The sequence below is a fragment of the Callospermophilus lateralis genome, chromosome 17 (assembly GCF_048772815.1).
Source record: "Callospermophilus lateralis isolate mCalLat2 chromosome 17, mCalLat2.hap1, whole genome shotgun sequence".
Taxonomy (NCBI): Eukaryota; Metazoa; Chordata; class Mammalia; order Rodentia; family Sciuridae; genus Callospermophilus; species Callospermophilus lateralis.
The window spans coordinates 15,950,420-15,964,383 of NC_135321.1; the positions used below are offsets into that span (position 1 = coordinate 15,950,420).

The 13,964-nt window shown below is 40.4% G+C and overlaps 1 protein-coding gene across 1 annotated transcript in view; it reads right to left on the reverse strand.

Annotated features, from left to right (window-relative positions):
* Nucleotides 1–13,964, reverse strand: part of Sec11c (SEC11 homolog C, signal peptidase complex subunit) — a 15,858-nt gene continuing 1,894 nt past the window's right edge. Inside the window, exons 2-6 of the mRNA XM_076837020.1 lie at nucleotides 7,181–7,290; nucleotides 5,083–5,232; nucleotides 2,809–2,928; nucleotides 863–920; nucleotides 1–195 (exon numbers count right to left, since the gene is read on the reverse strand). Coding sequence (XP_076693135.1) covers nucleotides 142–195; nucleotides 863–920; nucleotides 2,809–2,928; nucleotides 5,083–5,232; nucleotides 7,181–7,290 — 492 coding nt within the window. The 3' untranslated portion in view covers nucleotides 1–141. The remainder of the gene's footprint in view (nucleotides 196–862; nucleotides 921–2,808; nucleotides 2,929–5,082; nucleotides 5,233–7,180; nucleotides 7,291–13,964) is intronic.

The window sequence follows — 13,964 nt, forward strand, 5'->3', positions numbered from 1 at the left end:
TTTTCACTGATGAATCATTTATTTGGACAAGACAAAAACGTCTCCACAGGGTTTCCTTTTATACAGAAAGTGGAACATTTCAAATATATTAGTTTTTCAACAGAATTCATTTCAATCTGGTCCCAGGAACTGCTGCACACATTAGGATTCACGTTTTAGTAACACGTATGCGCCCATTACAGCCAAAAGAGCGTACTGTAAACAAAAACAAAATGGAAAATTACTGAGGTCTACAAGTAAATTTGGCCTGTGAACTTAAAAGGTAAAAACAGCTATTTTAAATAATAAAATGTATTCAGATAAAGTCTGAATAAATAATAAATGTATTCGGATAAAGTCTGTTCAATACTGGAGTGATGACAGAATCAAAAGATGACCTCTTCCCTGATGGCTTGTTCTCCAAATTAGCTGTTCAATGCATGATATGGTTAAAGGCCCCCAAACAGGTCAAACGCTCAACACACAGACAGTGCAGTGCTTGTACCAATGCAGGACTCCTATTTCTTTTCAAGTGATTTTTTTAAAAAAATAGAAATAATGTTTCTGTTGAAGGTGTTAGATAAACGTCACTGGTTTTATTGTCCTACTTTTTTGTATGTTTGAAAATTTCCATAATAATAAGTGACAACTATATAAGTGCCATTTTAGAACACACTCTGAACTTAAAAGGTAAAAGCAGTTATTTAAAATAATTAATTTAAATGTTAATTTAAGTGGTTATGTTAATTTACAGTTAATTACAAATACTCTGCAGAAAAATTAATGGCAAAATAGCTAAAGAAGATGACCTCTTTACAGTTGTACAAGTAAAAGCTCCAATATTTAAAAATGAATAGGCACAGACACACACATAAATTCCTACCTTAAATTTTGGATAGTCATTCATTATTATGGTGACCATACCAACATATGGTAAAAACCTAAGTTGTGGGAATAAAAAGGAAGAAATATATAAATTTATGTTTATAATGAGGATAGTGACAGCCTTAGGAACACATCTTCCATGGACACATCACTGACTGGAGCTGTAGGGACAGCATTCACCCCTGTCTCACATGTTTTATCAGTGAAATGCATCAGAGCTAATAGCTGGGACAACTGTCTCAAGCAAGCACAGATTTGACCTAGGAATGGCACAAGTCTTCATTTGCTACACTTAAGATCATCAGTTGAACCGTATGTTCATCCAGAATAGGCAACTTTCACAAATCTTATTTTTTCAAAGGAAAAATAAGTTTCAGGTGGCCAATATGAAAATTACTGTTAGATAAAGCTTTAAGGCACATACATAATTAGTCTGTACTTTAAAAAAATATTTTCATATTTTCAGCTGGTGATTATGCTGACCAAATTAATATCAATATGGAATCAGTTCCACCCAGTCTCATCATCCCTAATGGGAAACAAGCTAACACACATACAGTACCCTCCAGTCAAGTCAGAAGCATCCACCTCTCTCTGGTCCAGAGCCTTTCACCAGAAATACAGGGAAGATGACCTGAAATTCTCCTCATCTCCCCACAGATACTTGGTAATGCAACAGAGTGGTTAAAGGGATAGCAAGAGGTCTTAAGCCACAACCTGATTAATAAAACTACCTCTCACACAACTGTGGCCAGTGTCTCCAGCATACAGCTATGAGACCCAGAAAACAAGAACACATTTCTAACAAGGTTAAATATAAAAAGGATTATTGAAAGGGGAAAAAAAATCTCCTTTTTTTTTTAAATAAGAAGATACAACTGGGCACAGTTGTTCATGCCTGTAATCCCAGAGCCTTGGAAGGCCTAAGACTGGAGGATCACAAGTTCAAGGTCAGCCTTAGCAACTTAGCAAGGCCCTAAGCAACTCAGTGAGACCCAGTCTCTAAATAAACCTCAAAAGGGCTGGGATGTGGCTCAGTGGTTAAGTCCCCTTGGATTTAATTCCCAGTACTCCCACCCTCACCAAAAAAAAAAAAAAAAAAAAAAAAACACTTGCTGTGACAATTAGAAGCAGAACTCACTGCTGGAACAATCATATAAAATTAATATTAAAAGATTTATCAAGAACTGTTTTCAGGCTGGGCGTGGAAATCCCAGTGGCTTTGGAGGCTGAGGCAGAAGGACTGAGAGTTCAAAGCCAGCCTCAGTAAAAGCGAGATGCTAAGCAACCCAGTGAGATCCTGTCTCTAAATAAAATACAAAATAGGGCTGGGGGTGTGGCTCTGTGGAGTGCGCCTAAATTCAATCCTCAGTAAAACAAACAAACAAAAAAACTGTTTTCAGTGGGGAAAACAGATATGACATCATTTAAATGTCTGCCACACCCTAGCCCCAAAAAATGTCTACCAAAAGATGCTTGGTTATAAAAGCTACCATTATCAATAGCACAGCATGTAGCCATGTAAAAAAATGGAGTCATGGGTTTAACACAAAAAAGTTTTCCCCACTTCCTTCTAGGTAAAATTATATATGCATCCACACACACCTATTAGGCACAAAGTGTCCAGAACATTCACCAAAATGTTAAGCAGTGGTCATCTCTGGGAGGATGAATTGTAATTTAAAATTCACAAATAATCAATCTCTATGTGAGGATATGATAGAGAGTTAAACCCGTGATGAAAATAATGTACTTAGAATTCAGTTTTAGATCCTAGGGAGTTCTAAGTTTTCTTTGGTCTTCACAGACCACACCAGAACTACTAGAATGCTCCTGACACGCCATGTTTGCAATGAATGATTCTATTATCCTCTAAAGGTAGTTTCCTTCTAGATATTTCCCTGGCTCCTGAACTGTCTATACGTCTTGAAAGCTGGTGCTCACCCTCGGGCTCTTCCCACCACGTCCTTCTTTTCCAGCCAGTTCTGGCCTTCTTTGTATAAGCCTCTGTCATCAACTTCATTATTATCTCCTTTAGTCAGAAATTTGATGTCTCCATTATCTCTGAAAAGCAAAATGATGTACTCTCAAAAATTATTTTTAACACAGAACCATTAAAAAGAATTAGTTCACATACGACATTATGGTCAGACATGAGAAGCAGCTGAGGAATACTTGATCTTCCATTGATCTAAGATGACTGCTTACAGACAGACATTCAGATGAAGCACAAATATAATGACAATTCTGTGGTTTAGATTCTGAAACACTCGAGTAACCCTGACAACCAGGAAGCACGCACGGCAGAGTACCAGGGATGGGGAAGGCAAGGACTGGCTTCCAGTACAGCCACGCTAGAGCCACTTCTTGCCTCACGCCTTCTTGGAAGGAAGGAAAGGCTAGCATCTAACCTGTTTTTCAATCTGGTAATAAGGGTATTCATCGGTGAGCAAAATATGTGAACAATCTCTGTGCAATTCTTTCAAATCCAGATTCACAGCACACCGAGATGCTGCTCAGGGGGAGCTTCTCCAGGCTTGGTCCAGTCACTCATCTCGAGTCAGACTAGGTCAGAAGTCAGGACATGAGGCTGACTTAACAAAGGGGTTGTACCTGAACTGTTTCTATTTCTTCTTAGACCTCATGAGCCAATTAGTCAACATGCATTATATTATTTTTCACTCTAGACATAAATTTGGTCCCCAAAATTACTTGACTTGAGCACAAAGTAAATCTAAAAGCAACTATGCTCTTTGCTGCCCTCAAACTTTCCCTTGTCAAGCACAGGATGTATTAATGCACACTTCCTTCACCACTGAGCAAGCTGGTGTAAAGTCCTGTTGGCAAGGAAATGAGAATCACCATGGATGGGATTTGTTAGGCATTCTAAACTGGCGCTTAGGTGGCCTTGATGCTAAAACACAGAACCATACAGTCTGATGCTGTAAAGAGGCTGGTCCTTCAATAAGGCAAATGAAAAAACATACCATTATAATGAGATAAAATATTTAAAGCCCACAAAGATTTGAAACCATGTCCAAAAGAGCGTTTTGACTTACAGTCATGGTTATACAGGAAACTGAGAAGATAAACTCCTGGCACTTCTCACAATTCATGCAAATTAATTACCAGTACCATTTCCTCAACTTTGAAATGTCTCATCTTCAGAAATTATTTTTAAATCAGGTGAGAGTACTGCCACGTCATGACTGAATGTGCTTCTTCCTCAGCAAGTAATAAGTAGGCAGCACCAACCACTGAACAGCACCAGTGCAGGGACACTAATGAAAACAGAGGGTCCCGATGTTCAACACAAAGTGCACTGAACATGTTAAGTACCAATGTCTTTGGGGACACCTGGAAACAGTGAATGAAATGAGAATCTAATACCAGAAGTACACAAATAGTTTCTCTCTCTCTCTCTCTCTCTCTCTCTCTCTCTCACACACACACACACACACACACACACACACACACACAGAAATGTTCCATTATTTAAAAACACATATAAATACCTAAATATAATTCTATAAATCATGTAGATAAAAATTCTACACTAAGCTACAAAAAGGGAAATGAACAAACAAGTATATAAAATGCTACATTTTCAACTGTCTCCTGGAAACTTTCTATACTTGAACTAGAGGTAAATGTTTGGTTCCAAAAAGGAAACCAAACCTTATTAAGGTCTGAAGTCCTCCCAGCACCTTAGGGAAAGGCAAGGTTGTCTGTAGGAGAAGAATTAGTGCAGGGTGTGCCATGACCAAATAATGAGACGAGATGGGGAAAGGAATTTTTATCCATCTAGGGCTAATAATACTGCTGAAAATGCCACTTTGGCCAAATGTACAGAGAATCAGCTAGCTTTTTTGTACTTCAGAAAATAATTCTTTATCAAAAGAATCCTGTTACAATGTGATTTGATCCTGTTCAAGACTCCTTCAAATAACTAATGTAACACATTCCACCTAATATTTGTGTAGTGATTTGACTTTTTAGGTGCTTTTGTGAACATAAGTTCATTTAATTCTCATAATCACCATATGAGTTATTGTGGGCAAAATATTATCACTCTTGCCTTACAAACTGAGGCAGCTGGTCCAAAGTCATTTGGTTAGTAAATGGCAGAACTAGGAACATAATCCAATGCTTTCACTACTTTTTAATTCACCATCTACCAAAATTTACAAAAAAAAAAAAAAAGAAAGGCCTCTTTACTTTTCATGAACTTTGATTACTCTGTGAACTATTGGAATGTCTCGTCCTTCAACTTTAAAAACGACTATTTCACCAGCTCTAATGGGGTCTTCCCGGAAATTTGTGAGGAAGAGAAGGTCTCCCCGGTGAAAGGCCGGCTCCATGCTGCCACTGGAAAGAAACACAAAAGTGAACATCAGTGTCACCCAGTGTTCAAAAGGGAATGATGACAAACTTACCAGTCAGAGCCGAAATTCCCATCAACAGTCTGCAAGTCTCAGATGCTCTAAAGGGTTTCCATCCTGCTCTGGAGACAGGATAAGAGAGGAAACAGTTTCCACCTAGCTTGTGGCAGGCAAGGGTCCCAACAGGCCCCTCTGCAGTTTGCATTAGGGAAGAATGTGGACTCTGCACAGTAAAAGCTGCCAGTTTGAGCCTTTAACAAGCCCCATCTCTGCCAATCCGGGACTCCTCACTCCGAACTTCAGGCCAGGACCGCTGGCTAGTGCCCTAGGGCAATTCTTTCATTCCTTGATACCCCAGCACCCAGGACAATGTTACTTGTTTAAGAAAAGAAAAACAGAAAAGTGACTAAACCCTAGGGAGCAGGACCTGTCCTACAGCCTTGCTGAGGGTTGGAACAAAATTTGAACCCTGGTCTTGCTTATTGCAGCAGCACCCTTCCAACCAGGTCCTTCCTAAAAAGGCCCAGTGTTAATAAGGACTGACTGATTTTGATGTGGAGGTCAACAGATAATCCCCCATGCTACCTGTTCAAACTCATGCCAAAGCGTTTGGTGGATACAAAGTAAGCTTAACCTACTGGGAGCTAGAATTTAAAAACTGGATTCATTTCCACATGCTCCTGCTTTGTTTTAATGTATGAGAAAAGAATAAGACCTAGAAGTGTGCCTGGACTGGGGCAGGTGGCCAATCAGCAGACAGCAACACCGGTCTAGCTGGAAAGAAAGGGGAGGAAGCAGTGGGCTGCCAAGGCCACAGAAATGGCCTCAAAGGCAAGCGCAGCACAGGAGGCTGCCCTCCTCTCCATTCCTCCTGCCCCCTGAACTTCCAGGGGATGCAGGAGGGAGAAAGGCCTGTCACTGAGCCCCTGCAGGGAGCTTTGTTTTAAAAAGAAACTGAGGCAGGATAGAAGAAATAAAGAGAGGGGCAGAGACGAGACAAAAGGAAGGACGAAGACTATAACTTTAAAGTCCTGCGGCATACCTTTCTAGGCCTGTCTCCAAGTTAATTCTTCTCCCAGGCCTGTCGCTTCTAAAGTTCTGGGAAATCTATAAATCTTAATTACCATAAATTCACCCACTTATGAAAACTATCTTGTGTACTGTTAATTAGCTATATAGTAAATATATTAAGCAGAGAGAGACAATATTTTAAGAATCATATAATGTAGGGTACTTGCCAACATTATCTACTGATGGATAACAGAGACCATTACATGGTAGCAGGCCCCGGGGAGGAAAAGGGCACTGGCTCCTGCACTGGTCAGCTGTGACTCTGCCCACATGACTGCTGCACTCCCAGCTAGAGCAGTGAGCCCCAGTGATCTGAGATTCAGTGGACATGACTTCATAGACTGCATGAAGTTGACTGAAATATTCACTCACTCGTCTAAAATAAACACGCTGTACTTTCGTAAGCATACTAGTTTCCAGAAAATAGCAGCCATCTACAACAGTAGCACTGAAGCCTGAAAAGAGAACAGGCCCTTGCTGGGCACCAGGGAGATACACACATCCTATCCATTGCATGAAGAAGACCAAGAAACATTATTAAAATTAATCATGTTTAAAAATCAATTTGCACACCAACAAGGCACTAATACCATATTGCTAAACTGTCATTTTGAAATGGATTAAATGTACCAGCATAACATGATTAAAACTATAAAATGTCTTTTGAAAGGGATAAACATTTTCAACAAAAGTCAAGAAAAAATGAGACATTCTCAAAGCAGATATCAATAAAGAAAACTCTACTAGTTTATTAAATTAGAATCTTTAATCATAGCTGTCACACAGGTTCTCGCTCAAGGCACCCCATCCTCAGTCTTGGCTAAGCAATGTGACAGAGCCCAGGGCCAGCTGGCGGGACCTACCTCAGCACCACCACGATGGGACTCTCACTGCCCGTGAGGACGATCAAGCCTTTCCATATCATGAGTGCAGAAGACACAATCATGGCAAAGTTTAAAACCTGGTAGTAGAGCTGGAACGAGAAAAGCCAAGCTCAAAGTGAAACCAATGGCAGAATATTCATCAACCCAAAGCTGGAGACCCACTTATGAAATAAAACAAAAAAGATGTGATTTTACGACATGGAACTAATTTAAACAAGGTAAGAAATCAGGTAGCATTCCAACTTTCACCCATGAAATAAGTCCTTCAAATAGAGTCTCTCCTTCAGTGAGAAAAAAGGAAGCAAATCAGAGCTATTCATACTGAGGGCTTGCTTTTTTCAAGCCCTGGTGAGGCTCTGCTAACCACTCTCAAACCCCTCAGGGAACTTGCTATACAAATTCCACCACCAGGGCCTCCAGCTCTAGACTAGCCACAGGCCACAGTTCTCTGAAAAAAAGCATGTGCCTAACCCTCAGAGGCTGTGTGAACCCACCCAGAACTACCCTTCAGTAGCACAGCCAAAGACAGCCTCAAGTGAAAGGGTCACAGTACTTGGCAATGAGGCCTCTGCACCTGAAAATTACCTGTTGAAAGGAACAGAACCTTTAAATATCCACATGTTAAATTTTCCAGACGCATCTAAAAAGGTGAACAGCAAATATTTGGTTGAGACACCTACAAGGTGGGATGATGGAAATCAGCATGGAGGTTCCTCAAAAGAGTAGGAAGGCAACTACCATAAGACCCAGGTCTACCACCCCTTGGTATCTATCCTGAAGAATTAAAGCCAGCAGAGTACAGCAATACACGCATGCCTATGTTTATGCCAGCACAATTCACAACAGCCAAACTATGGAACCAGCCTAGGTGTCCATCAATGGATGAATAGATACAAAAAATGTAGCATATATACACAATGGAGTTTTATTCAGTCATAAAGAAAAATAAAGTTATGTCATTTGCAGGACAATGAATGGAAATTGAGAACATTATGTTAAGTGAAATAAGCAAACTCAGAAGGTCAGTGGTTGTATGTTTTCCCTCATATGCAGTAGCTGGAGAGGAAAAAGGAAAAGAAAGACGTTGGGGGGGGGGGGTCTCATGGAAATCAAAGGGAGATTAGTAGAGTAGAGGAAAGGAACCAGGAGGAGGGAGGAGCGGAAGAAAAGGGGAGATACTGGGGAATGCTGTTGGCCAAATTCTACTGTTATATCATGGGCATGCATGAATATGTAACGATGAGTCCTACCAATATGTATAATTTAATGCATCAATAAAAATATTTTTAAAAACACAGGTGAGGAAGTCACACAAGTCAATATATAATGGCCAGTTGTCAGCTAGGAGAATGATGTGTTAAGCTGCCCTTGGCCCACTTCAGACCACTTCTGAGCTTGACAACCCACAGGTCTTACTCTTGCTCCCTCCCTGCTCCACAAATGCTAAAACACAGGTGTTTCTGAAGACTGCTGCCTGCCACACCTCCCAACTCTTGGGGACTAAGGGGCAAAGCAACACTTGCACACAGCCCAACTCCCTTTGAACTGCAGCAGTATTGTCAGCCAAATGCTTATCGTCCTTCAAGATGCTAAATGACTAAGTCCTCTGTACTCGTTCTACCCAAAAGGTAAGCTCCAGAGGGCCTGGCCTTCCCCGCCCACAGGAAGGTGTCTGACTCTGGTAGCTGCTTCAGTCTTCCCACTACCAAATCCTGTGTGTGTCGCAGTGATTTGTAGAGCCATGTGGATCCAACTCAATCCCAGACCGCCTCATCTTCAGCGACCTTCTTGCCCTACACCCCGCTGGACCATGCACATGTGTAGCAACACACCTATAATGGCAACTGCTCCAAACAGATACCTCTCATTCAATGATCCCTCCCACCTGGCTGCACAGGCCTACTCTCCTGGCACCTGGGCTCACCTACATGTTAGTTCTCTGGTTCTTTCAGGACCTCCATCCCTCACGTGTGCTTTCTATTCTTGGCATACAGCATGCAAGCCGCTCAGGTACAGTGTCCACCTTCCATCAAGCCTGGAAGCCCTTACTTCCAAAGGCTTCTGTTCATCCCTCCAGCGAGTGAACTTCTAGACCCTCATCTGGAAGGAGACCTTGGAGTAGAATGGGGAGGACAGTTAGAGGGTCTCACGCTTCTGTTTTTTTAATTTACTTCAGCCCTCCCTCCCCTTCGCCTTCAGCTTCAGAGACATCTGCTGCCATCAATTCTTGAGTCTATGAGGGTTCTGCCACACAAAAAGTGAAGCACTGTTCCTCATTCTCCCCCAGGGCCACACAGGATTTTGGCTTTCTCAGGCAATGTTGGTTACCATTCCTCCATGTGTTCTGCAGCTTCTAGTATCTGGCTGATCTTCTTTCCTTGCCTGCCTCCTTATCTTGGAATAGCTGATGACTTCCAAAATCTTCTTACTGTAGTTCTAGTGGTGCTTCAGGGGAACTGAAACTAGATCAGTCAGATCCCCATCTTACCTTACACATCAGCTCTCCAGGACATCCTTTAAAACTGGGTTTGGAACTAGAACCCAATCATGTTCTGAACATTGTTTCCTCAAATACCCAAATTTAAAATCAATTGAAACAGAATGTGGGGTATGGGCTCTTTTTGAGGGTTGAATGTAGTTTAAGAATAAATTCTGGCATTCTATTGCAAAGTAGTGTGTACGGTATATTTAAAAATAACCAGAGAGAAGATTTTGAATGTTTTACTACAAAGAAATGATAAAGATTTAAGATGACAGATATGTACTTACCCTTATTTGATCATTACACAATCTATACATGTATTAAAACATCACATTGCACTCCATAAATCTGTATGATTATGTATCAATTAAAAAATTAAACTACAATTTTAAACATAGTTTAAGTGGTTTAAAATACAGTTTTAAAAATGCACAGGACTGGATAAATGTGGCTAAAGACACTCAGGAAGAGCTACTAAGGAAGTGCCATGTCATTTTTTTTCTGGATGTGTAGACCTCCCTTTATAGCAGGGGCTCTCAAACATTAGCATATACAAGAATCATCTGGATGCCTGATGACTGCATTTCCAACAAGCTCCAGGTGATGCTGAAGCTGTTTGTCTGGGACCACGGCTCTATACCATTGGTTCTCAACCTTGGCTGTACTCTAGATTCAAGTGGGAAGCCTTTCAAAAGTAGGATACCTGGCCTTCATCCCAGACCAACTGAATCAGTGATGGGGAAAGGGAACATCCATGTTTCATAAACAGCCTATCCAGTGATTCTGATGCATAGCAAAGGCAGAGCCACTGCTCCTGCCCATCAGCTTAAGTTGCTCCATCTTGAACCCTTCCTCTACTTCACATCCCCCTTCACCTTTAACACTCTTCTCTTTCACAGCCAAACTTCTCAAAAGAGCACCAAACCCAGGCAGAAATCTGAGAGTTCACTCTTTGAACACTTTCTTCTCTGTCTTCCTGCCCATTCTTCCATTTCCATCTGAACCTCCAAATGAGGCCCTAGTACCATCACACTACCAACTCCCAATCCTGAGATTCCCAGCCACCTATCTGACACTTGCATGTCTTTAAAGGTAGCTGAAACTCTACATGTCAGAACTGAATTTTCCTTTTCCAGAAAAACTTGCACGTCCAGTGTTGTCCAGTTCAATAAGTGGCATTGCCACCTAGTTGTTTGGAGACACTCCCTTTCCATCCACTCTCTGCAGTTTACCTTCTAGACATTTCCAGAATGAGTATAGTTCTCTCTATTCCCACTACCACCATTCTCATCTAAGCCACAAAGAGAGCCCATGGAGCCCCTGCAAGAGCCTGCCATGGGTCTCCAGAGATCCACACATCTCTCCCAATCTATCCTACACTTAGTACTTTTTTTCACATGTATGTCTGGTCATCTGGTCACATCAATGCTCCACTTATATCTTTTCAATTGCCTACCACAGCTCAAAGGATTAAGACCAAACCTCAATTTAAGCACAAAGGTTCTGTGTGACAGAGCTGGGAAGTACCCCTATTGTCCAGTTTCAACTCGGGAAGCTCACGATGCCCAGATGAACTTGTTTTATCTGTCAATGCTCCAAAAAGCATGTGCTTCTTCCCAGTCCAGGCTCTTTACTCAGCTCCTTCCTCTGCCCAGAAGGCTCTCACCCTGGACCCCATGGCACTCATTCATCTTTAAGTCCCACTGTAAACACCAGTGTCCATGAGAGGCCTTCCCTTATCTGCCAGACCAGGAGTCAGCAAACTTTGTGTAAAGGGCCAGACAATAAATATTTGGGGTTTACAGGCCACGTGATTATCAACCAAAACCACTTAACTCTGCCACTGTAGCCAGAAAATACCCAGAGACAATATATAAAAGAAGGAACATGGTTATGTTCCACATGACAACTTTATTTATAAAAACAGGAAGACCACTAGAGTTAGCCAATCTTTACTGTAGGTCGGCCTAGGTCTTCGTATTACATATTCTCACTGCATCCTGTACCTCCCATATTCAACACAGTTCTGGCAAAAAAATAAGTGCCAAAATTGTTGAATAAATAATGATAAAATAAAACATCTTTGATACATGGTGAACACAAATGAACCATTAGTAAGAAAAACACCATGGGGCTGGGGATATAGCTCAGTTGGTAGAGTGCCTGCTTTGCATGCACAAGGCCCTGGGTTCAATCCCCAGCACCACAAGAAAATAAATAAATAAAATAAAGGTATTGTATCCATCTACAACAAAAAATACTTAAAAAAAAAAAAAAACACAACAAAATCCCAACAGAAAGAGGTGAAAAACGTAAAACTGTACTTTTCCAAAGAGGAAATACAAATGGCAAATAAATATTTACAATGTTCAAACCAAAAATCCTGCCTGTTTCCCCTCCCACCCAACCCCACACCCCAGCAAATTTAAAGTTTTTATTTTTTTAATTGTTTTTTAAAGCTAAGACTCAGTGTGGTGGGGATGCAAGTTGTTTTAACCATTCTGAAAGCAATCTGGCACTAGAATCAGGAAGATACTCTTTTTTTTTTAATATTTATTTTTTTTTAGTTATCGGCGGACACAACATCTTTGTTTTGTATGTGGTGCTGAGGATCGAACCCGAGCCGCACGCATGCCAGGCTAGCACGCTACCGCTTGAGTCACACCCCCCAGCCCCAGGAAGTTACTCTTGACCAGGTAATCCCACTTCTGGGAATTCCATTCAAAAAGCAGAGAGGGAAGTATGACCCGAAGATGTTTATCACAGCCAACTAGCTAACTTGTTTGCTTTCTCTGCATTATTTCTGATAATGTGGAAAAGGAAATAAATTACCAACAACAGGGAAATAATTGAGTAGAAAAATGGCAGATTACTCTTCCAAATAATGCATAAATAACTTCAATGACTTGATCAAACACTTAAAGGATGTTCAGGAAAAAAATGTAGGCTTCAGTAGAATCTCAACAAACCATAAAACAAACACAAGGAAATGCTCCATGACTCTACCAGAGGCAATCTTAGCATGATAGAATTATGAGTCATTGAATTTTCTTCTTTAAACTATTCCCTATTGTTTAAAATTCCTATATGGGCAGGGATTATGTCCAAAACCTAAGGGGGGAAACGTGTTAAGAGGAAGTGCTATTTGAAAGAAATTAAAATAATCACTTTGAAGAGTGCAGCAAACACTAAGACATATTCTGATATGATGTAAAGTAGGAAAAGCAAAGCTTGAAATTGCCTCTTGCCAATATTACAACTGTGAAACATGTAATTTGAGATAGTTATGAAGGATATAACTGAAAGTGGAGACATAAAATGCAAACTAAAACAACTGTTAAGGTATTTGGGTGCAATAAATGAAAACAGGAAAGTAAATATAATCCAATATAAAACTACACCATTTTAAACTACTTGGCTACTATGTCAATAGTAAATTATGAAATTATCACTATATTTCCAGAACAAAAAATGGAAACTGAAGTGCTAAGCAGACACTGTTAAACCACCGCTTTTTAAAGTCAAATCAGCCTTGCAAGTCACATCTGTCTAAAGCAGAAGTTGTCACTGGAGTTCACATTCAAAACCTTTCCCACCTGCTGTGCTTGACTTAAAGGACTTGATAAACAATTGTTCTTTCATTATGAATTACAGGTCTGATTAGGAAAGCCCCAAACCATGGTTTTAAACAAAGATCACCATTTTTAGACAGGTTTTTCAAACCATCAGGCTCCACCTGATACAAGAAAATTATAAATACTTGCCACTTGTCTAATAAAGAACTTGTACTAAGAACATATTTTTCTAGTATCATTGTCTATGCTTGAAATTCTTTGAGAGAAAATAAAATCAATTCTTCAATAATACTTCCTTTGAACTAGGCATCTATCTGCCAAGGAAATGACCAGTAGAAAATGGCATACATAAAAACATAATAATCAAACTAAGTACAAAACCACAAATCACAATTCCAACATCCTACTTTTAACCTATGAATCTGAGTGTAGGTTTGACATCCTGGAATCTAGAAACAAAATTTTGACCAAACTACTGGCAAACTGAATGAGTTAGAAAACATACACCGCCACATTTTTGTTTGTATTCCTCTTTGGCTACCAAATTTGTATGCTTAGCACTTAACAACTCTAGCAGAGTTTAGAAGTAAGCCCATACTGAGTGGTTGCCAACCAAAGATGAAGTAGTCACTTTATGCGAGTTTTAAAAAAAACATTTCAGACCAGATATTCTGGCTACAGAGCAGCAGAAATGCCAGTAGCTGTA